Source organism: Lissotriton vulgaris, chromosome 12 (genome assembly GCF_964263255.1).
Source record: "Lissotriton vulgaris chromosome 12, aLisVul1.2, whole genome shotgun sequence".
NCBI lineage: Eukaryota > Metazoa > Chordata > Amphibia > Caudata > Salamandridae > Lissotriton > Lissotriton vulgaris.
The window spans coordinates 409,136,146-409,161,189 of NC_141700.1; the positions used below are offsets into that span (position 1 = coordinate 409,136,146).

Here is a 25,044-nt window from a genome sequence, read left to right on the forward strand (position 1 = left end):
TGTTGGGGCTCATTATCAACATGCTGAAGTCACACTTGACTCCTTCCCAGATGCTCCCATTCATCAGAGCTGTTTTGGATGCACTATGCTTCCCTGCCTTTATCACTCAGTGTGGAGAGGTCAGGATGTTCAGGCTATGATCCTGATGTTTCATGATTGGTCCTGCATCTCAATTGGGATGGTTATTAGTTACCTGGGATTGTTGACTTCCTGCATCTTGCTAACATACCAAGTGGCACATTCAAGCTCTGCAGTGGAACCTCAAAAACAGAGGGCACAACTAAAGGTGAACGTGTTCCGATTTTATCCAGATTTTGGTGGAGATTGCAAAAGATCTTCATTTGTGGCTACTGGACCATGATAGGGTCTGTGGTAGACCACTTTTCTTACACCACCCTGAGCTGACAGTGATTATAAATGCATTACTACTGGGTTGGAGAGGCCATCTGGGAAAGGGGGAGATCAGGGGCCTCTGGTCTCTGGCAGGGACTCAACTCTACTTCAGGTTGTAGGAGTTGAGGTTGGTTGACTTGGTGCTGAAGGGCTTCATCCCCACCATCAGAGGAAGACTGGTGCAGGTTCTCATGAACAACATCAGTGCCTTGTGTTGCTGCAACAAGTGGGCTGGGGACTTGTCCCTGTGTCAGCAGACTCTGCTCCTCTGGATGCGGCTAGAGCCCAAGGAATTTCTCAGGTGGTAAACCACCTGGCTGCATCTTTTAATGCCAGAGTGGAGGAACTCAGCCCCTGACACACAAAGGATCACAAATAGCAGTTGCACCTGGAGATGGCACATGTTTTCTTCCAGCAGTGGGTAGAACCCTTGTAGGAGAGTAAGATCTGCTTACTATGGTTACCCCCACTTTTTGCTGGTGTTTCACTGTTTCACTGTTTTTCGACTTTAGTATGGCTGGGGCCCTGCTAACCAGGACCCCAGCCTAGCTGCTTCATCTCTAAATTGATTGTTTGTACTATATTTACACTCCAGATTGTTTACTGGGTTACCCTTGTGAGTCCCTAGTATATGGTATATTAGGTACCAAGGGCATAGGTACCTCAGAGGCCTACCAGGGACTGAAGCATGTCTTATGCCACCCCTGGGAAGCCTTCCAAAATGGCACCACAGGTCTGCTACTGCAGCCTGGGTGCCATTGCACCTCTTGCTAAGATATAGGCTATAGTTCTGTGATACAGCCATACCCTAGACTCTTAAGTGCATTATAAACTCACTGTAAATGATAACTTTGGAATGGCTGCATCAAAACGTGTTGTGTTTGGTGTCAAACACTTTGGAATCCTACCCCCCCCCCCCCCCGCCAGTCCTGGCAGCGGGGGTAGAGGGTAGAATGTCAACCTTCTAGAGAGAGACATGTACACACTTACCTGACCGGTAATAGTTTAGAAGAGCCCCAGCATCACAAAATGGATGCTGCTGCTGCTACAGACACAAGTCTGACCTCCTGCTGCTGGACGAAACTCCGGCAGGTGAAGCCTGGACAATAGGTTTCCTGTCACAGGGAGGTGTAACCACATCCCCAGACAGGCTTTAGTGTATTGGGGCTGGCCGGTTGCCTTCAGTGAATGCTTTTCAGACAGTGCTGGGGGCACACTTGGTGTCCCTGTGCATACCCCAGTTCAAACTGGTTGCAGGGACACTCAACCCCTGCTCTGACGCGAAACTCGACAAAAGGGAAGGGGTGTAACCACCCCCACCCCAGGTCTACCCATAGGTGGGACCTTAGAGCTAGTCCAACCCCTAAACTTAGTATAAGTATAGGAACCCAGTCCTTAGGACTTTAGATGACCCTGGGTGAAACTCTGCAACATATATCCTGGAACTTCGACATTCTATTTCGACTAGAAGACGGAAGGATCTGCCTTGGGGTCAAAGAGTGACTCCCTTCTTCAAAACAGGCACCAAAGAATCATCTTTCCGGTCTGCAGTTCCAAGGCTTCTGCCGGAATCCAAATGTTTTGCGACACAGGTCACGGACTTACAGACATCTCCGAGCCGACACGAGATCCCAGCGAAGCTGAGACCTGTGGCCATCACAAGAGACATGGGACTGAAACTCCTGAGCACCGTGCACATTTGCAAGTACATCTACTTCCCTAGCTTTCCCGAAGTTGTGCATTTGGCTACTTGTAGTCCAAGCCCTGAGCACCATCTGCACCGAAGATTGTTGGCCTACACTCCACGAGTGTTCTGTGGGCCCGCTTGTAGCATTTCTGCTGGAGGCCCCTTGGTGATCCCTTGTCCGTCGACTGGTGTGTCCCCTCAAAGGTAACTCTTTTGTTTCTTGGGCTTCCCTGGTTGCTCCAGACGTGCCCGGACTCCCCTCCAAAGGGTGAGTCCCTCAGACCTTGCTGGTCTGCTCCAAAGCCAATCTTTGCATTCTGCGTGGGTTGCTGTTGCCAGGGCTTGTTGGGTCCAATCGGATACCGACACCGCAGCACTCGACATCCGACGTGGGAGAGCTCGAATCCAGCTCCTGGTTGTCGTCGACGCCTCCTGGTCCTCGTGGCTGAAGAGTCAAGCTCCACCTCCTGCTCCTGAAATCACCCGACATCAGTGGGCATCTTCTTACTGCCTCCCTGGTCACTGGCAAGTGACCCAGACTCTGTCCCCTCTGCTTTCAGGTTCTTCAGATCTCTGATCCACCCTTGGATCCATCCGGACACTTTTTGCCTGGACGCCTGCAGCACTTCTTCGCAGCTCTCCATAGGAAACTATGACGAAACCTGACACGAAAAGACACCTATGCACCCGGCTTCCCTGGGTGAGGTAGCATGAGTACTTCAGTGCTTCCGTGGGGCTTGACTCTCGAACTGTCCAGTACTCAAGGGGTTTCCTCCTAGTCCACTCCTAAGTGTTCCTAATCTTTACATTTATAATCACAACTTTCTCCATAGAAGTCAATGGTAAATTGCGGCTGTGTTTAGACACTGCACGCATCCCTACCTTGGGTGGTTCCTGATTGCCCCAGCGGTTGTACAGGCCCTAGGCCTGGTCTCTATGTCCCTTGTGGTTCTTATACCACTTTCTTAGTATATGGTTTGTGACGCCCCTAGGGCTAAACGTATACTGTGCTAATTTACTGTGTGCTAAAGAAGTTTACTGTATATACTTTTGCCTCTAGCCTCATAAAGAAACTAGAGGGATGTGTTTAGATTAAATACATATATTCTTTATATATATATATATATATTCCAAAGAAAACGCGCTCCTCCAGCAACGTAATATGGGCCACACCAACAGTGCTTGAAAAGGTGCTTTATTCTGAAAATAACAGGCATGACGCGTTTCGAGTCCCATGACTCTTGATCATATGCCGGTTTGCTGTGGTCTCAGTGGGTTCGTTTGGTCTCAAATAAACGTAACTGATGAGAGAGTGATAACGGACTAACGTCATTACTTCCAATTTAAAGTGGCAGTCAGTTAGTAGTTTCATGTTCACAATTTCATGTGAATAACATCTTAACGAAACATCTGACCTCTGCACACCTACTGGATCCCACACAGAATGGTTTTAGATCTGGCCATAGTACAGAGACGGCACTCCTATATATGGTTGAACATCTCCGCTCTGTACTAGATGCAGGTCAAACGGCGGCACTGGTCTTATTAGACCTCAGTGCCGCCTTCGACACTGTATCCCATACCATTCTTATCCGCAGGCTTGGTGAGGCTGGCATATCTGGCAAGGCGCTGGATTGGTTCCAATCATTTCTCTCGGAACGATCATTTCAGGTAGTAGTGCCACCGTTCAGATCAAAACCTCACGCCATTACTCAAGGAGTTCCGCAAGGGTCGGCGTTGAGCCCCACTCTTTTCAACTTATACGTCCAACCATTAGCGGCGGTTGCGAAGAGTTGGGGTCTCACAATGGTATCTTACGCCGATGATACCCAGCTGGCAGTGGCTCTCAATGGGGACTCTGACCAATTGGCATCAAACTTTGCGGATGGTCTGAGGGCTGTTGCTGGCTGGCTTACCACCAACTGTTTACAGCTCAACGCCCTCAAAACCGAGGTGATGGTGTTAGGGAAACATCCAGATCTGTGGGGTGCGAGCTGGTGGCCTAACGAGTTGGGACCCCCTCCTAAACCGGTCTCCGAATTTAAAAATCTTGGCGTGTGGCTGGACTCCAAACTTACCTTCTCGTGCCATACTAAGAAGGTGGCATCTACATGCTTTGGCATCCTGCGTGGTTTGAGGCCAATCCTCAAATTTTTTGATGCCCCCACTCGCCAGTTGGTGATTCAAGCCAGTATTGCATCTAGGCTTGATTATGCAAGTTCACTGTTTTTGGGTGCCAATCAGGCGGAGGTCCAGCGACTCCAACGGGTGCAGAACGCGGCTGCCAGGGCTCTGGTAGGCCTGCCACGGTTCTGTTCAGCCCGCAGCACAATTTGTAAATTACATTGGCTGCCAGTAATCAGGCGCATAGAGTTTAAGACTCTGTGTTTCGCGTACAAAATCCTCAAAACCGACACCCCTACCATTCTCCAGCATCTTCTGACCCCGTATACGCCATCTCGTAGCCTTCGCTCTGCGGGTCAAAATGTGGCACTTGTTCCGCGCTTTAAAAAAAGTAGATTAGGTGGTCGCTCTTTTACTGTGTTGGCTTCCAAGCTATGGAATGCGCTTCCTGCGCACATTCGATCTTTAGAGGATCTTTTGGTTTTCAGGAAGGCTGTTAAAACGTATCTCTTCCCCCTGCCTTATTAAAATTTTCTGATCTTTTACTCTGTTAGTTATGTTGCCTTTTCAATTATAGCGCCAGGACGCCCCTTCGCTGGGGCAGCTGTGCGCTCAAAAAAACTAAGTAACATAACATAACATAACAATTATTTCTCGTGTTTTCATAATGCAGCGAAAATAAGTACAGTATCTTATTTCAGGTTACATTTTAACCCCCAAATGGCATTTACTTCCACATGTTTTTCTCGTTGCACACTTTCATTTGAACTTAGTCATTTTCATCGGGACTACAGTTCCCAAAATGCCTTATGACTGCCACTTTCTTTCTTACTGGTTCTCAACATCGATGTAGGCAAAAGCAGTTCTAAGTGCCACTGTGTATAGAGAGCAACACGTGCTTCAAACGGACATTTCCAATACTCTATCACAGTGCAACAAAGTAAAGTTCCGCTACCACTGAGTTCTGTACAACAAAACCAAGGTTTTTACCTCAAGCACGAAGTGCATAGGAAAATTCCCTCGTGCAAATCGTGGTTGCTTAAATGTTCATTTCCACGTTGGGGCGGGCCTCACGAGGTGGCCCTTCCATCACAAACTTTGTCCATGTACAGTTTTACAACTGGAGGGCACTCCATAAACAAGCTCCACGCTTCCGTTGATCGCCCTGACACAGGAGAGTGCCACTTCCTTGCGGATTGGGGCCCATTCTGAGGTGTGTCGGACACCTCTATTAACATTCCAAAGAAAACGCGCTCCTCCAGCAACGTAATATGGGCCACACCAACAGTGCTTGAAAAGATGCTTTATTCTGATATATATATATATATCTGGTGTGGTTCTCCTTTCATTTGGTCCTTGAATGAGATTATAGACTTGTAAAACAAGCTGCTTTACATTCCTTCAAGACTTAGCCTGAAGGCTGCTCTCCACAGCTACCACTAGGATAGCTTTCTATATAGGTTGTCTTTGAACCTACCATCAATATGGGTTGTTTGGACTGGTGCAAGGTTCCCACCACTACAATAGTGGACAGCATATGTCAAATCAACTGATCACAACCCTGACTTGATATTCTTGCCACCAGCGAAAATGTGCAAAGTCAGAACTGCATTATAGAGTTTTCAAAGCAGCTGTTTCTCAGAGACCCCTTGCACTAGAATGGAGCTCTGGATTCCTGTATGCCTTCCCGTGTTTGCCTTTCCTGCTCTGAGTACTGTAGAATATCACACATAACTCGGCCCAAGTCTATCTAGTGTCACCAGAATGGGCTAGCAGAGTGTGGTACCCGAAACTCCTGGGCATTAATGTCAGTCCTGCGATCAAACTGCTGCTTTTGCGAGGATCTTTTGTTGCAGCAGTAGGGCTGGGTACTGCACCCGGGCCTGTATAATTGGCATCTCTATACTTTGAATGGCGACAGTTGGCATCCTTTGACCTTCTCCCCCAAGGTCGTTGATTTCATCTTAGCAGCGAAGCATCCTTCCACAAAATAAGTGTATGCTTGTCGTTGGGACAAAGTTGAGGTTTGGTGTGGTACCTGACAAATTGACCAATTACAAAGAAATTTGTTTGATGTTTTGTTTGTTTTGCAATTGGCCCAGTAATGTCCTCAGTTGGGCACTGTTAAGACCTACTTATCCGCTCTGTCATCCTTTTTGCTTCACCCCTATCAGCATTCTTTATTTAGATCACCTCCTCTGATGAGATTTTTGAAAAATGTAGATTTTTTTTTTCATTACACCCTGGCTCCCACGGGCCTCCTCCCTTCTCGCCCTCTCCCTTTCCCCCTGACCCCCCTTCCGCTTTGCACACAGCTCCAATTGTAGATTTGTCAAATCTTTGTAATGCTGCAGTAGTTCTTGAACTGAGTCCTCACCATTTTGATATGTACACAGCCCTTTTAAGCCAGTGCACTGTTTATTGAAGCAGATGTTGAAGATGTTCTTTCTCTTTACCATAATACTAGCAGCCCGCCCCAGCGTTGCCTGGGGCAGAAGGGGGCTGGGGGCTGCATTTTTTTGCCCAGGGCAGAAGGGGGCTGGGGGCAGCATGTGGAAATTCGGAACGCGAAATTACCTTTGCATTTTCATATTTCCTTATGCTTCTTCCCTCGCTCAGCCAGTCCTTATGCCCCATCCTCTTCCTGCAGGATCATAACTCCCCAACCTGCTTGCTCATCTCAAAAAATTAATCGGGATACAGATTTGGGAGGCTCTCCCAATTCCGCACAAATAAGGAATTAATTCATTAAAGCTTGAATTACAGGCCAATGAGAAATGTAGTAAAACAGAAGACCTTTACTATATGTAATATCCTGGCTGAAATAAACATCAACCCGGACTGTTTATTATGGCCCTCTGCGTGAGACCTTTTTATCCGCAGCACCTCACAAGATAACTGTCCTCCCACACCAGGAATACGAGCTGCATCACGTAGCACTTCGGGGGCAGTTGCGCCATCCTCCCTCCTTGCCCACCACATTCATCTTTTTCGACATTTCGACGGCCTCCTGCTGCAGGGCCTCCTCGCGCCCACACAGAAGCCCCTGAGTGACAGCGCGAGCAGGCAGCGCCGCAGATTCCAAGCCTATCATCGCGCGCTGGGTCTATATTTACCAGGATTACCCGGGTCATTCCTCGCTGGGAGAAGAATATCTCTCTAGCATTTAAAACAGCACGAGCTGGTGTCATCACGACACCCATTTGCAAACACCATTAGCATATTTACTATAGTTGTCTTTGCTGTGCCGTTGCTGATTGAAAAGGGTGCATAGCTTTTTTTGTTAGTTTGCATTTGCTAACTTGTTTGATCGTGTAATTCAATTGATATGAAGATTACCTGTTTGAGAATATGAATTCAGTTTGCCGGCACCGTTCTGGTCGAATCAGGCATGACTTAGAGCACATTTTTTATGCTAGTAGTAGCTCCGCCGCTCCTCCTCTTCATGACGCACCTGAGCCCCGCTCCTCACTGCACCGCCGCTCCTCCTCGTCATCACGCACGTCGCCGCCAGGGCTACGTCCCGGCCGGCGCTACTTTCAGGGGACTACTTTGTTTTTAAACTTAAATTTTTAAATTTACGTTTTTTTTTTATTTATATAGCTTATGTCCATCTACACACCCTGACATTTTCAACAATGTATCGGGTGTGTAGATTGGCGCTGTGGTTCCCGAGTTTACCTGGCTCAAAGGTGCAAGTTCTCTCTTTATAATAGTAGTATAGATCTAGATATAGATAATAGTAGTATAGATATAGATAGATTGGCCAGGGGTTTAAGTGAGCTCAAGGCTTTCTGTCCATCCACCTTATGAAATGTGTTCCAGACAAGGTGGTTTTGGGGACCTCAGCTTCCTATTTACCGAAAGTTGTCACTCCATTTCATGTTGGGCTGGCTATCACCCTTCTGGCATTTTTTATGCTCCTCATTCCTTTACGGATGAGAGAAACACCATTGTTTGGACCCTAAGGGGGAGAATAACCTTTTATATTGATTGAACCAATTGATTGTGGGCAATCAGCTTTTTGTTGGGTTTTTTGGAGCACAGAAGTGCAAGACAGTGTAAAAACAGACCATCTCTTGAAGAATTGCTCTCTGCATAAAGATCTGCTGTGCACTGACTAAAAAACTCCCCCCAGAAGGCATCTAAGAAATTCACTCTTTACAGACAAATTTGACTGACGTTTTCCTGTTCACTCTGTCTCTATGCTGGCAACTACTTGCCTTAGGCATTTTTAATGGCTACTTATCAGCTCTTTTGGCCTTCTTATGGTTGCCGGGTCATCCTTCGATATGTAAATGACCTGTTGTGATGAGGTTTTCTAAATGTTTGCAGGATTTGTTTCTCTAAACTCCCTTGTGAAGTCCCAGTGGGATTTGAAGTACTTGATCTGCACCCCTTTTGAGCTGTTGCACAGTTATCCATTAAACCTTCTGACATTGACAGGGGCCTATCTCATCGCCGTAACATTGGCTATTCATGTGAGCAAACTTTAGGATGTCTGTGTGAATCCTCCATATCCCATGATAAGATGGTTTAGAAAACCCGAGCACCTTTTTTCTCCACTTCACCCCTAAAAGAGCATTGCTTTTTTATACCTATTATACCAAGGAACTATCAGCTCTTTCTGGGTTTTCCTGAGCAAGGAAGGATAAAGCAGTGCAAACATAGACCATCTCCTGATGGATTTTACCCTTTTGTTCCTTCTACAATTGCCCAGAATTGGAGATTTGCAGACCCATCCTTCCAATCTGCCAATCTGTTTTGCATCTGCTTGGAAAGTTGTGGGTCCAGTCCAGACATCTGGGAAATATTCACAAGGTGAGAATTCGATTTAATGTGACTATACACCAGAAAGATCATTAGAGAAGGTAAGTAACTTGTTGCACATTTGGATACTTTAATCTGTGTGTCTACTAGAATACTTTTTAGCTTGAGTTTCCTGCTCTTTTGCTCCAGGATGCATGGTAACAGAGAATCACCCTTCCACTTCTCTGATTCTGATTGATTATAGAACCTTTCAGGCATAGATCGATTAATGAAGAATAGTTAAATGACACTAATTTTATATGTGGTTATCCTTATTTGAATAGCACCTTATGCTATTAGGTTACCATTGTCACTTTAGTACGATGTGTACCCCTTTCATATAGCTCTGTGATATCTATTAATCAGTTTCCTGATAGATACTAGTAACAGCAGACGACTCACCTTAAGAATATCCCCAGGTGCCAGACTGGATCCTAGTGATTTATGTTTTATTTTTGCATTAGTGTCTCCTATTCATTGGTGGGTGCTGTCCAGCAGCTCCACTGTCACTCTGTACCGCACCAATAATTACAGGCTGGAGCCGCATAGAGGCGCCACCTCAGTGAGCAGATGTCATTGCTTCTTTCTGCTCCCTTCAACGCACATCTAGAGCTCCACTCCCAAAGTTGATGGTATTTCAGCAACTTCCAAAATTCTTTAACTTTGCACTAAGGAACAATGTCCCCATCGACAATGACGGGTTTCAACCTGTGCTGAAACTGTATGAACTTGGCGTTGGTCACTAATCTGCATGAGGTGTCTTTGTGGTACTTGGCCCCAGCCACAAACCTCTAAATCATTTGACAAGTGCTATAACCCCAGGCAGTGATTTTGGAGCAGAAGGAGAAGATCTAATTTGCCTAACATGAGAAGAGAGAGTGGTCATGCACAGATCCCGCTCAATGCCACTCTTTCAAAAAGTTTACTTCACTTTTGTACCCTTCGGGTAAGTCGAAGTCTAGACAAAAGCACAAGAGGCCTAAGCAGGACTCGGCCCCAATCCTGCCACTCGTAGTCTAGTGGAAGGGGCATCAAGATGGGGACTCCATGCCTGTGGTGTTACCGGAATCTAACAATGCCTCATGATTGGTCCCAGTGCATGCCAGTTTCCCTGGCTGTCATTTTGAAAGGACCTCTTGTCAAAGCATCAGGGCATGGTTCTGCATCTGAGTCTCCAAAATCTACACTTGGGCAAAGAGCTGTGTCAATTGAATGCTTTTGACTTGCCGTTCAAGGTGGTCCATGTCATCCTTGCAGCCAGATTCCCTTCCACAAAGTCCATCTATAATGAGTGCTGGGACAAATGTTTTGCTTGATGCAGACCTTGAACCACTGACCCCTTTTGAACCAGGCTTTTAGATATTCATTTGTTTGCTCTTTGACTAACCCAGCAGAGTCTTGCTGTGGGCATGCTGAAAGGTTAAATGTTGGTTTTAAGCCATTCTGTATTTGCTTGATCAACCTTTGTTGAGAAAGCAAATCCAGTGTTTTGACCTATGTCGTTTGTCATACCACATTGGGACCTGACCTGATCTTAACCTTAATGTGCATGACCTTCAAGCAAATGCACAGCTGTGCTTTACAACTCTTAACTTTAAAGGTAGTCTTGCGCATTGAAATTACAGCAGCCCTCCGTATGAGTGCCCTACAGGCACCTGGCATTTAACTGCCATTCACCACCTCCTTTCCAGACAAATTGATACTGAGGGCCATGGTTGTCATCCTACTGAAGGTTGATTCCCTTCGACATTGGCCCGCCGACCACTCTGCCAGGCTTTTTTGTTCTGCCTCACCCCTTGAAACTGGAGGAGAGACTCCATCGACTTGTCCTTAAGAGGGCTATGAGCTCTTACATCAACTGCTCAGGACCTGTTGTGTAGCTGATCAGGTGTTTGTGGGTTTCTCCTGGGTGAAGAGTGGGAAAGCTGTGCAAAACAGGATCCTGTTAAATTGGGTAGTCCTCTGTATGAAAATCTGCTATCCACTAGTCTTGAAACAAACATGTGAAGGCTGATGGGTCCACTACCCAGAGCCCAGATTAGTAAGACCTCTTTGGTGGGAGGGTATCTTTGTTGGCCACCTACCAGGCTGCTACATGGGGGTCGCTTACTGTGTTCACCAAGCACTACTATCTTGACTGACAGAAAGATCACTGCGCCTGCTTGGGTCTATTGGACTTTATGGTCGGAGTCCACTCCCTTTACACTTCAACTGGGAGGTACTTCACTGTGGTCTATTCTTAAGGTAGGAAGTCGGCCATTTGAAGTATCCATCAGAAGGACAAGGAAGGTTTCCTCTGTCATGCTCTTTCTTGTGGATAGTCAATCCAAACACAAACTCCTCATTGCCCTTCCGCCTCTCTGTTCTGTGGAGTGGCTTCTTTAATAATATAAAAAGGTCCAAACTTAAAATTGGGCACGATGTTCGGACCAGTTGTTTAGCACTCCGCTTCTTAGAGTGCCGCAGGAGAAAGTTGATGAAACTATTCTCTACAATCAGTGGTGGCTCTTATATGCAGCTCTTCTCCGTCACTTATGCGGCGGGATGAAGGTCCTTAGGAGATACATGAGTCAGCCTGGTTGATGTGAAATTGAAATGATTGGCTCGTCTAAAGATGTGTACTCTGTGTTTTAGTGGGTGTGCCAAAGGACTGGTATTGTTCATTGTGCTATGTAATTTGCTGCCCATCCAGATTGTTTCTAGACAGCATGACTAACCAGGTAGATAGCTGTGATATGATTTTGTAAACTTGATGGTGCGGTATAATACATTTTATTTGAATGGCTCTTTGATGTATGTTGTCACCGAGCAAGGGAGTATTTCAAGGACGTCATTTTGACTTGCGTCCTGCGACCCCAAACTCTGTTTGTGATCCCTGGCCTCAGAGGAAATTAGCAAACTTGCAAAATAATTTATTGTCGCAATTTAAGATTAGGCCAGTGAAAAGGTGTATCTTTATCTTGTGCTTATCCTGAGTATGTGAAGGGAGCAAGAAAGATAGGAGAGAGTAGGAGGGGGAGCTGGGGTGGATAGAGGTGGATAACTTGGCATGGAAAGAGGGGCAAATAGTAAAAGCGGACCGTACAAAGACATGGTAGATCAGAGGCAAAAGCAGATGTGTTGGAGAAGGATTAAAGAGAAGTCAGAGGTGACAGATGAGAGATGCACACAGTTGTGAAGGAGTGAGTCAGGTAAGAACAATAGGTAGTAGACACAGATGAGACGGCTGAGATTCAGAGAGAGTTAGGCAAAACCGGTGAGATGGGATGATAGTATGAGGAATGTGATATAGATACAGATGAGAAAGAGATAGATAGGAGAGACAGAAAAAGAGGGAGTAATAGGTGTGAGAACTGCAATAAAGGGGCAGCGGATGATAGCTGACTGAGGTTCGGGAAGATAAATGAGGCTTGTAAGAAAGATATTATTCAGATGGGCAGGTAAGACAAGTAATAAAGAGGCAGCTGAAAGAGTGGGGAGACAGATGCGAGAGATAAGTGGCTACTGAGAGTGGTCAGAGAGGCGGACAGACAGAGGGTGGGAAGAAAGTTAAGAGAGTTAATAGAGACACTGATGAGACAGCTCAGAGAAGGGAAGACCGGTGTGTGAGGTGCAATAAAGAAAGACTTTAGAAATACAGCAACTAAGAGAGGACGTGAATAGGTGAGAAAGTGGAAGATTAAAGAAAGGAGAAAATTGAGTGTGCTGATGGTGACAGCTTGTTGGCTGACAGTGTGGTTATTCCGTTTAGAGATAGACATGGAGGCAAGTTAAAAAACAGTTGAGAGGAGAGGTGGGGAGGAGTAAAGGGGAGAGATGTGGAGGAGATATTTAGACAGACCGATGAAAGAGATCCATACAAGAGAGTAAAAGAATGCGAGACAGGAGGAAGAGATTAAAAAGTGACAGAATAGATGAGAAAATCCGACTTGAGATCTTGTAAGGAGATCAGTGAGGAATACATACAGGAGGAGAGAGAAGGGTTGCGAGACACAACTTGCTGTTCTCTCTCTGCCATCCTTGAGAAAGATAGGTGAGCAACTGGTAATTAATAAAAGACAGTTGAGAAACAGAACACTGAGGGTGACAGTTGAAAGAACATATGACAGCTCTTCCCATGATGCTTTTGGGTCAAAAGACGTGATGTCACTTCCGCTACCCCAGCCATTTTGGTGAATCAAAGTCAATGTAGGGCTTTGGTGCTAGCTATTTTGTGCGCATAGGGGTGTCCTATGTCGGAGACCTATCTCTAGCATGTTTTGATTGGGGAAAAAGGGGAATTTTATCTACTCTATGCTGAAGTGGCGGGCTGTTTTGCACCACAGTAGCCAACTACATGGAATATCTAGGCCTTATTGGTTGTATGTTACAAACAGCAATGTGTTCTCTTGGACGTTAACCTCTGATTTCATGGTTAAAAGTGCTATGTTCGGAATTTTGACAGCCAGATAGGTCATTCGTTATTGCTGATTGCAACCTGTGATATGTTTGTGTGAGTGATCTATTTCGAATGTAATATGCAATTGTTTTCTTTTGTTTGCAACTAATTTATGTAAGCTGTTAATTATCAGCAGAAATTGAGTGGCTAAGTTAGCAAGTAAGATTGTTGTTTTATGACGTGTACTTTCCTAATTTGTTTTTCTTTGGGGGAAAACCCTGTGAAATAACTTGTGTTTTGCAGACCTTAGTTTATAATTCAGGAAATGCCACAGCTCTACATTTGGATTCTACTATGGTGATAAACTAATGGGCTTTTCTGACTCTGGACTAGATGGGGCCGATGGAGAGATATTCTAACCCACGGGCGTTTCAAAAGGCAACTTAACGAACAAGATGTGGAAATCATTTGCCGGGCACTGTTAGCCTACTGCCTTGTTCACTACAGAGGAGATGAGAAGATTAAAAGCTTCATTTGGGATCTCATCACACCCACTGAGGATGGACAGACAAGAGAGTTACAAAACCATCTTGGTATGTCAAACAACAATGGTTGTTTTTTTCTTGTTGCACCACCTTTTCTAGGCTAGAAATAGTGAAAATGTTGTGAATGTAATGATTAGCTATTAAAAGATAAATAACTAAAGAAATAAAAAATTAACATTTTTATTGAGTCATCCATAAAATTCCTATAGAAAAGGACACATTTATATATTGATTCTTTTACAAGGGACAGACTTTGCTGAGCACTGTAACTAAAGATCTGATAGAAACTACTATCCGGTAGATTCCTTCACGTAGAATTCCTTCACGTAGAATTATCCCCAGGCATGAGACTGGATCTGGAAAACTTTTGCCACAGCATCCCAGGCATCGTCCACGTACGTGACGTCAACTAGGTCACAGAAGACCCACCCCGGCATGCCTACGTCAGTTTTTTTCTTTTCCGCGTGCAACGCGGATCCGATTCTTGCCACGGGCCTGTTTGGGCCCTCTTTTTCCTTCATTGTCTTCTTTTTGTGGAACAGTGTGCAAATTCCTACGGGATTCCAGACTTGCACGTCGTGTGGGCGTCTTATGTCGGCGACGGACCCTCACCTCATTTGTATGTGGTGTCTTGGGGAGGATCACAGCACCACTGATTGTACGGCGTGCCAACAGTTGAAGCCGAAGTTGCGGCTGGATGAAACTTCTCTCAGTGCGTCTCTCCAGGTTGACGTCCTTCTCTGGGTCTGCTTTGGTAGACGGCTTCAGATACTGCCGTGGTCGTCGTCCTCGCCCTTCTCCGATGTCACATGAGCGTCGATCCCCGGTGGGTAAGTGTCGCAGTTTGTCCCCGGGAGCTGGTTTCCGGCCTGCCGGGAGCGTGGGCTCTCCGCGGGTGATGCGGCCCGCTTGTCGTCCTATCCAACATTTCCCGGTGCTGGGGCGTCGAGAGTCCAGATGGAGACATACGTGGCGGCTTTGCAGGCCTCGCTTGCGTCTCCTCCTCCTCCTCCCCCCCTAGGGTGTCGGCGGATTCCTTGCCTTGCGCTGGCCTTCCGCAGCCGCCACTGGCTTCGGCCTCTGCGCCGACTAGTTCGGATCCAGGCTCTGATGATGTGGTGCTGTTAAGGTGCAGCTCCTCTGGGGCACCTGCATCAGGCCAACGCATCTCTGCCTCGCCGCAAACTCCCTGTGGTGAAGCAGGAGGTCGCCAGGGCTCGGGTCGCATCCCCGAGCCCCTCTCGGTTCTTTGACAAGGTGGTCCTGACTAAGGCTGAGATGACGCCGCTACGGCGCCGGCAACTGCTGGACCGTGCGGAGCCACCGGGGTCCGTTGACCCTCCTCGTCCCTCTCCGGGTCGTAGCTGGGTGAGGACCCCTCATCCCTCTCCCTCTCCGGGACCCTCTGGCCCCTCCCAACGGGCAGCTGCCTCGTCTGAGGGCGAGTCGGAGGTTGAATCATCCCTGGCGCCGCCACATGGGTTACCAGGTGATCTCCGCTACATTCTGGGCTGCGGCTGGCGGAAGGCTTTGTGTCACTCCCCAGGGCCTACTCGTTGCCACGCGCAGGCGGCAGCCTCGGCGGGGGTCGAGTCAGCGTCGCTCCGGCGCTGCCCTGGAGCCAGTTCGACTCCGGTTCCGCTCCGATTCCCGATGCGGTGTGACTTGGAGGAACCCTGTCTGGTGACGCTGGGTGGTGCCAATGTTCTGCCTCCGGCGGCGGACTCTTCTGCTCCACGCAGGAGTCGTGCTGCGGATTAGTCTTCGGATGCTCCGTCTTCTCCGGAGGCAGGCTGTATATTGGTGTCGTCCTCCTCGGACTGGTAGCCGCGTGGTGTCTTTTTCACTAGATCTTTTTCACCGGCGTCATCGAAGGGCGGCTCCCCACCTTTCCTGAGGCAGAGGTGTTCGTTGGAGGAGCGGCAGGTCCCTCAATTTTCGGCTCCTTCTGACTTCCAGATCTGGCCCTTGCCTGTCCCGATTGGCTTTGGGGACGGCCGCCTTAGTTTGCAGCCGTCGCCCAAGGAGGAGCTGCTTTCTCCACCGCGGGGCCCTACGGAGGCGGGTGTGGCCTTCGCACACCCGGTGTCCACAGCTGTTGGCATTTTGCGCGGGGGGACCCGGTTGCTCATTTTCCGGACGGACCATCTCTTGGAGGTTCTCCACCAGGGCTCTAGTAGGAGTGAGATCTTACTCCCCTTTGAGGGTTTGCTCCCTTCTTCTCTGGAGGGGTCTTGGAGGCGTCCTGCCTCAGGCGATCCGGTGCCTTGGCACCTATTGCACCGGCATCTTCCGGCGCCACGTGCGTGACCCGGCGTGCCTTTTCCTCCACCCCTCTTCAGCCAGTCTGCTTTTGCAGACCGCCATTCTCTCCCTGCTGCCACTGTTGACCCCGCCGTCTGGGGAGGCCCGATGGCTGGACTCCTTGGAGCGCAACATGTTCGCCTCGACCAGCGTGGCCCTTAATACCTTGTGTGTTTTGGCTTCAGCCTCCTCTTGTTTGTGGGACTCTGCTGAGTCTCTGGTGTCCGCAGCCTCCCAGGAGACGGTCCAGGTGGACTTACGGCATCATGCTGTGGATGGCCGGGAGCTAGGGTCGTTTATTCTCCGCTCCGATCTCGACATCTCGGAGGTGGTGGGCCGGGCCATGGCTTCATTAGTCGCCCTCCGTCGCCATGCTTCGCTTCGGGATGGCGTGTTCCCTGAAAATATTCGGGAGCGGCTCATTGATCTTCCTTTTGACGGCAGCCTGTTGTTCCATGCCCCGGCTGACTCCGCCATCCAAAGGTTACTGGCTGGGCTCCATCCTACTCTTCCACCTTATCCTCCTCCTTCACCTCCTCAGTGACTGCTGAGTTGGGCTGGTTCTGGGCCTTCTTAGGCCGTTTTTTCTGACTGTGGAGTTTGCTTTTTGGCTATTGACTCCTCCTTTGGACTTTGGCATTGTTGGCTGCTGGACTGCCCTTTGTTGCCTATGGGTGTGTTTTGCTGGAGTTGTTGCGCAGACTCGGCCCTGAGATTAGGACTTCTGCTTTGCTTGGGCTGCTTGTCAAGCCTTCTGCGGGGGTGTTTTTCCCCGTGGCCCTTTTCTTTTTATCCTCTGCTGCTGAAGTTCTTCCAAAGAGGGTTCCCATATCTTGGGACTTACCGTACCCTATGTGGGGTAGTGGTAGCTGTTATATAGCTTGCGCTCTGCTCAGGAGTTCTGGTCGCCTTCGGGTGCCGGTTCTCCATGGCGTTTCTGTATGTTGCTTTTGCTTCCTGAGGTCGGGTGCGCGGCCCCTTGTAGTGTTGTGGCCGGACATTTTCTCGCCTTCCTGCCCCTGTCCTGATGGCTGAAGGGATTCTGAGTACTCCCTTGTCAGGCTTAGACTGCCGGTCTTTCTGGGGCCCCGGGCTTTTCTTCTCGCTTTTGGCAGCTTATGACTGTTGGCGCTGTCCTGGCTGGCCTGTTGCCTTCCATCTGGAGGGGGCTTGCCTTCTTTAACTTGGGCTCTCTGGGCTTCTTCTTCTTCTCTTCCTCCTCCTCCTGTCTTGGCGTTGGATGGAAGTTCTGTTGCCTTGTGAGTGAGTGAGGTGCTTCGGCATATCTGGCCTTGCCCTTGGTACTTCTGCTGTGCGGGTACAGGCCTCTTCAGTCTCCCTTTCCTCATACACCCTCAGGGGTCGGTGGTGTTCCCCTTATGGGGGTTCCCCTTGCCTGGCGGGGATGAAGTTTCTCTTCCGGCTGCAGATCTGGTTCCCTGTGGGACCATCTGTTTCTTGCAGGCTGGTGGGGTCCTTTCGCAGACCCTCCTTCCCCGTGGGTATTGCTAGGGTATCTATTCTACGTGAAGTAATCTGCGCTTAGTAGTCTCTATCAGATGGTCTTTGGTACTCGCTCCTGGTGGGGGTCTGTGTCTCCTGTGAGTACCTTCTTTTGCTCCTGAAGGGTGGCTTCGTCTGGTCGCGGTTCATTCCTCTTCTTGGTTCTTGGAGGATGGGGTCACGGTGCTTCTGTGCCTCGCTGCTCTGGTTACTCCAGGTTCGGGGGGTTTACCTTCCATCTCTGTCCTTCCCTCCCTTCCCTTCTTGTTGCTTCTGAGGGTTCTGGCCCCTCTGCTTACCTCCGTCTAGGGGTCATCTGGCTAGGCCTTGCCCTTCTTCCTTGGGGGTGGTTGCCCTCTCTGCTCGGGTGCCTTGGAGGTTTGTGTTTCTGTCTTTCTTGGGACTGGCTCCCCTTCCTTGCTAGATGGGTGGTGGGCTTGTTACTTGTATCATGGCTTTTACGCATGTTCCTTGTTTCAGGGGAAAGGCTGTGTATGTGCTTGCAGGGTGGCTGCTCAGGGCTCTGCTCTGTTCATTCTTCTGCCCCAGCCTTTGGACACTGCAGTGTTGCACTGTTCTTTCTGGTGTTGTTTGTCTCTCCTTTTTCTACTCTTTTGCACACTATTCCCGTGCTCCCACAGTTTTTTGTCTGGTGGCTCCGCTTTGTGGTGCGGAAAAGTTCTCAGAAGAAAACTGACGTAGGCTCGCCGGGGTGGGTCTTATGTGACCTCGCTGACGTCACGTACGTGGACGCGGCGTTGTGTGGTGTCGCCGCGCCCCCGGCGCGCAGGTATGCTGTTGCAAAAGTTTTCCGGATCCAGTCTCACGCCTGGGGATAATTGTACGTGAAGGACTCTGCGGCTACAATCGTCTCTACCAGATACATAGTTACCGAAGGTAAGTAACTCTTATTTTCTGATAAATATTTTTAACTGCGGATTCCTTACCTTGTGAATATTCCACAGACTCAAACTGGATTTGCAAGCTTTTCGAGCAATACTTCTGCACGCAGGTAGTTGGCATTGTGTGGCTTTGTGCCAATGTTGTTCTGCACTTAGTGACGAACCAAGCTGCATATAAGACCCAGCACTGTGTGCTGATGTCTGTTTCCGCTCCTTCAGACGCAGATCTGGAGCTTCCCCTTGGGCTTATTGACTGCAAATTTTATCGAGATTTACAGTTGTTCAAGGGAAATGTCACACCCTACGATGACTGGGTTCTAACCATGTAGGGCTATCACAGGAAAGTTTCCGTGACAGATGCTTATGAAGTATGCTTATGGTTTGTGGTGTCAGAAAAGGAGTCCAAAGCCTGGGACGACTGCACCTGCAAGCCATTCCTTATCTTGAGGCCAAAATGTAAGTTGCCAAAAACAAGAATACTTTGACCTAGCTGGTCGAAGTTGAAAAAGTCCCAGTCCCACTCCCGCAATTGTCTCCATCAGAGCTGAATCATGTAGAGGCCTTCTGAGCGGACCTGCTGCGCATTTTCTGCACTTTACAGACTCCCTCTGGAATGCCTTTTGGTCCCAAAAATAATCAGGAGCCTCCAGTGGTGCTTGACAGAGGGTCCACCCTCAGCGCTGTTTGTTCCCCTCAGAACCCATATCTGGTTCAGCAAGGGATCGTTACAGACTTCAGTTTCAGCGCCGTCCCATGAACTGGTTCCCTTCTCATCGTCACAGATGCCGGCAGCGCCAGAGGAGGACATGCAATCTGTAGGAAGGTGGATATCTGACTATGTTTACCTCTATCTTTTTGCCTAGTGTTTAGCTGGTTTTCGACTTAATTGGCCTGGGATCCTGCTATTCAGGACCCCAGGCTTCCTGCTCTCTCTGTTAAAATGGACTCCATGTACCTTAGGTACATAACTAATTGGTATTGGGTCACTCTTGTAAGTCCTTGTACAGTGTACCATAGGTACCAGGGGCTGCGCATGTATTATGCCACCCCTGGCTTACCATCCAAATCTGACACAACTGGCTGATCAATCAGCTGGGGAAGGTGGTGTAATCACCCTTTGCTTTAGATATAGTATACCTATATCTAAACCTAAAATGGACACATATACTCCTATAAGTCACTCCTATGGCAGGCCTTAACAATCCTGGAGGCAGAGTGCTTGGAATTATGTGAGATGGTGCTCTAGCATGAGCTGAGCCTATCTGCAGCTTTCGGAACCAAGTCCTTTAACTGGTTCCAAGATAACGCTATACCATATGCTCTTAAGTGCATTATAATTAGGGCTCCTGGTTTTCCGTTTTTACCGATTTATACATATAAATACAGACGGAAATCGATATTTCCTTTGTCTGTATTTATATGTATAAACGGAAAAATACTACTAAATGTTGCTGCGCGCTCTGCCGTGCTCCAGTGAAGTTTCCTTGCCACGCCCCCGTTCCAGGAAATTCCTTGCAATACTTCAATCAGGTTCTTTTGCTGCCTTCATGTGGGCCTATGGGCGCAGGGTCTTTCAGTGACTATCATGCCCCTCAGCCTTTCCTGGTCTGATCATAGCGTCACTGTGTGGGCATTCCAACAACTCCGGACCTTCCCTCATAACTTTTGGCTTTTATTTCGGGGGCTCACCTGCCTATTCTTGTTTCCCTGCACTACGGACCACCAGGCGTGAAGGCGCCTTCCTGTTGCCACCGGCGGCTTTATCTCTGCGCCAGCCCGCCACCATTCCTATTCACAGGGTAAGTCTCTAACGAGTCGGAATTGCTTGTTGTGGCAGCTCTGCTTGCAGTGCGTGGGCCACACAGTTGGGGGCATCACCTCGGCTCTCGAAGCACGCGCAGCGACTGGAGGCGCGAATGAATCACCCTGGGTGCCGCTGCACGGATTCCCCTGCCAGGGGCACATGAGCATGTAGGGTTTCTCTGCCTATGAACTGGCCTTGGAGTTGTAGGTGTTTATTTACGCATCTCTCCAACCTTGATTCTCTCCTTCGTCGTCCCGCCTCGCAATCTACCTCGACTGACCTCATGTTGTGAAGTACCCCCACCAGGCCCTCAATGCCCGCCACCACCCCACAAGTCTCCTACCAGCCCCCTTCTGAACTCGCCCAAGCCAGGAGTGCACAAGCACGGGTGCTTGTAAAACATGAACTCGAGAGGCACCTTTTTTATTAGATAGCTCCCAGAAGCTTTTCTATCCTTATTGGGCGCTCGGTGCCTGTTTAAGAGATCCCAATCGGTACTCTGTTTTTAATACCTTAGTGGCAGGGGCGGGGGTCGGTGCAGGGGGCGCCCGGGGTGGTGTGGTCAATTAATTTATTTTTAAGTTTGAATGTAGAGCAGGATGTTGTTACCAGGGTGTAAAAGTAACTACTCGGTCAGTACGCCGATTTCCGCCGGCAGTTTTCCGAGAAGGAGGGCCCCCTGTGTCAGAGGAGCCTCCGACCCCCAGAGCCAGCCAAAAAGAGCCCAGGCAGGATATTCTGACAGGATAACTGGGTCTGCAAGACGGGAGCTGGCAGAGCTCACGTCCTGTCGGCCATGCTACTTGGCCACGCACCCCCACAAAATGCTCTCGTTACCTCACCCATGGGCTGCGGGTGCATAGGTGTGAAAGTGCGTCGGGTTTCTGCGTTGAAGTCAATGGAGCCTTGAAGAAAAGATGCTGCAGGCAACTAGGAGGAAGCTGTCCGGAGTGATCCAAGGGTGGATCAAGGAAGATGAAGACCTGAAAGCAGAGGGGACAATGTTCAAAGTCACTAGCCAGTGACTGAAGTGGAACCAGGAGTGGAACCAGATGTCGTCATCGCGATCAGGTGAAGAGTGGACGCTTGTCTCTGCAGCCACGTGGACCAGGTGGTGTCTTCGACGACCAGGATGGAGGCACGAGCTGTCCCACGCAGGCTCTCGCTGTCGGCAGTGTCGGACCCGGATTTGGAGTCAACAGGCCTTGGCAAAGGCAACCCACCCGGTGAGTGGAAACGGCGTCTGGAGTGGACCAGGAGGGTCCGGGGTGCTTCTCCTTTGCAGGGAAGCAGGGGCCAGTCTGGAGCAACCAGACCAGCAGATTGGATTTCAAGGTTCGTCGTCTAGGAGGTCACTAGCCAGCCGGCAAGTGACCAGACAACGCGTCGAGCAGCAATCAAGCAAAAGGGCCCCACGCAGATCTCGTGGATGCTGGAGGGCTGGTCTTCGGTGCAGGAGCTGCTCGGGGTCGGGGCTTCTCAGTCCCCAAAGCACTTGGTCGAGGTTACCTCAGAAGTCGTGCTGGAGCGAAGTGCTGCTTCTTCCAAGATGGCCGGTCCCACGTGTCTCGTCGCACCCACGGATCTCAGCTGTGCTGCAGATGTAGGTAGTGGTCGGAGAGGTCTGGGAATCCGGGTCTCGTCGGGCTCTGAAGTCTGGATCCTCGAGGGAAGACGACAATGGGTAGCCGCTGGACGCTGATGGTGCCTGCTCGTGCAGGGTGGACACTCCTTGCCCACAAGGGAGATTTCTTCAGTCTTCTTGTCGGAAAGTCGAAGTCCAGAGTTTCTTCTTGTTGAGTTTCAGTTCAGGATTAATCTAACTCGGAATGGGACCAGCTCCTACCTGGGGGGCTGTACTACGACTAGGTCCCTCCTGTGGGTGGGACCAGGAAGGGGGGTGGTTACACCCCCTATCCTTTGTTCCATCTTGCGCCAGAGCTGGGGCTGGAGAGCCCCAGGAACTGGTTTAGACCGGTGTATGCACAGGGACACCTTGTGTGCCCCAGGCATGTCTCATTCCTTTCAGCCCTGTCCTACCCAATACACAAAATCCTGTCTGGGGTGGTGCTAGCACCTCCCAAGGCAGGAAACCCTTTGTCCAAGCCTCCCTCGCTGGAAGGACTCCCAGCAGCAGGAGGTCAGACTTGTGTCTGTGGTGGCAGCATCCATTTTGTGATGCTGAGACTCGGGTTAACTTTAACCGGTGTTCACAGTTAGGTACATGTCGTGTCACTCTAGAAGGGTGTAATGCTACCCCCGTCGCCAGAATTGGTGAGGGGGTAGTATTCCAATTCGTATGACACCTTACTAGACATGTTTTGATAATGCTATGCCAAAGTTAGCAATAACCGCAAGGATTATAATGCACTTAAGAGTATATGGTATAGCGTTATCATGGAAACAGCTAAAGGACTTGGTTCCGAGAGCTGTAGACAGGCTCAGCTCATGCCAGAGCACTAGCTCACATAATTCCAAGCACTCTGCCTCCAGGATTGTTAAGGCCTGCCATAGGAGTGACTTATAGGAGTAGATGTGTCCATTTTAGGGTTAGATATAGAGATGCTATATCTAAAGCAAAGGGTGTTTACACCACCTTGCCCCAGCTGATTGATCAGCCAGTTGTGTCAGATTTGGATGGCCAGCCAGGAGTGGCATAATACATGCTGCAGCCCCTGGTAGGTCCTGGGTGCACCTATGCCCTGGGTACCTAAGGTACACTGTACAGGGGCTGATAAGGTGACTCAGTATCCAATTAGATATGTACCTAGAGTACATGGAATCCATTTTACAGAGAGAGCAGTGGGCCTGGGGTCCTGAATAGCAGGGCCCCAGGTCAACTAAGTCGAAAAACCAGCTAAACACCAGGCAAAAAGTTGGGGGCAACCATAGTTAGATATCCACCTTCCTACAGCAGGTACCTGCTCCTCCGGGTCAAGTTGGACGGTAGGCATTTCCTGCTCTTAAATTCCTAAGCACCGAACGTCGATGACCCGGGTTTCTTTTCCCACCTCCAGGACCTTATTGTCTCGGACCTGGACGCCCACTTCCTTTGGTTTGGGGACTTTAACCGGAGCTAGATCGGCACCCTCCTCGCTCTGGCACGAAGCCGCGCATGACGGCGCGCCTAGGGGAAGTGATGCACAACTTGGGTGCTGTGGATGTGTGGCGTACGGGCCACCCCACTCAGAAGCTCTTTACCTGTTAAACCCCAACACACGGCACCCATAGTAGGCTGGACCTAATTCTTGCGGCCAATACTCCTGTCTCGCTCTCCTTGACGGTTACCCACCAGGCCCGTTTTCTATCGGATCATGCTCCGGTGACATGCATTGCGCACTGGGCTGACCAGTCTACGCGTCCCCGTACTTGGAGGATGCCGATGGACGTTTTGCAGGACCAGGTGGGGAGGGACCATGTGGCGACTGCCCTGACTGATTATGTTGCTCTGAATTGGGAGGACGGTGATTTGTCCTACTCAACCAAATGGGAGGCCCTGAAGGTGGTGGTGCCTGTATGGGCCTAACCCATGGGGTCCAGAAGCAATTGCTTTGCTAATTGCGGGACGCCGAGTATGGACTTCGGCGATGTCAGTCTGTGCCGGATCCCGGTGCCTTGGATCGTGCGGTGGAGGGAGAGGCCCAGGTGTCTATTCATGACATTCTTACCCGTCTGGATAAGTATACCTTGGGACAGTATAGGCAGCGTCTCCACCGCGAGGGAGACAAGTCTGGTCGACAACTGGCATGGATTCTTCGGCGGGAATTCGCTCCGGAGCGGATAGTTGCCCTACGGGCTCCTAATGGGGACGTGGTGCATTCGGAGTCTGCTCTTCTCGGGGTCCTCCAAATCTCACCTGCAGGCGGTGTATGTGGCCGACCCTTTGATCACGGAGGCCTCATATCAGCCTTATCTCCAGAGTTTGGCGTTCCGGGCCCTTTCGGCGGCACTGACGGAGGAATTCGACGCGGCGTTAACTCTCCGGGAGGTCAAGGTAGCGATGGCCGCCCTCCCGCGGGCTACGGCGCCGGGAGGAGACGGTTTCCCCCCTGAATTTTATCATTCATTTGGAGATGTCCTGGCCCCCTCCTTCTCCAGGTGTATAACGAGGCCCTGGGAACTGGCGTTCTTCTGCCCACCATGAATCAGGGGGAGTTCTGCATGATCTTAAAGCCCGGCGGGGACGGTTGCGACCCTGCGGCGTACCGGCCTATCACCCTGATTAATACGGATGTGAAGGTCCTCACCAGACTATTGGCCACCCGCCTGGCTCCACAGATGGCACACCTGGTTCATCAAGACCAGTGTGGGTATCCCTGGTCGCAACACGGCGATGAATCTGCAGCGTCTAAATCATATACTCCATGAGGTACGGGATCGGGAGGATCCCCATGTCCTGGTGTCAATTGACCTGGCTAAGGCCTTTGACACGGTCAGCTGGGGGTATCTCCTGGAGGTGCTTCAACTAGCTGGTCTGGGACCTGTATTGTGCAATTGGATCCGGGTGCTCTACGGGGCACCCCGGGCTTGGGTTCGGTTTGGGTCGGCCCGCTCCGAGGAATGGTCCCTGGAGAGGGGCACTTGTCAGGGGTGCC

The 25,044-nt window shown here is 49.6% G+C and overlaps 1 protein-coding gene across 5 annotated transcripts in view; it reads left to right on the top strand.

Annotated features, from left to right (window-relative positions):
* The window catches only part of CHD9 (chromodomain helicase DNA binding protein 9), a 2,197,083-nt gene that overhangs the window by 1,414,149 nt on the left and 757,890 nt on the right, over positions 1 to 25,044 (top strand). For all 5 annotated transcript variants that reach the window (XM_086945174.1, XM_086945175.1, XM_086945176.1 and 2 more), the window contains one exon: positions 13,785 to 13,984. In XM_086945174.1, coding sequence (XP_086801300.1) covers positions 13,785 to 13,984 — 200 coding nt within the window. The remainder of the gene's footprint in view (positions 1 to 13,784; positions 13,985 to 25,044) is intronic.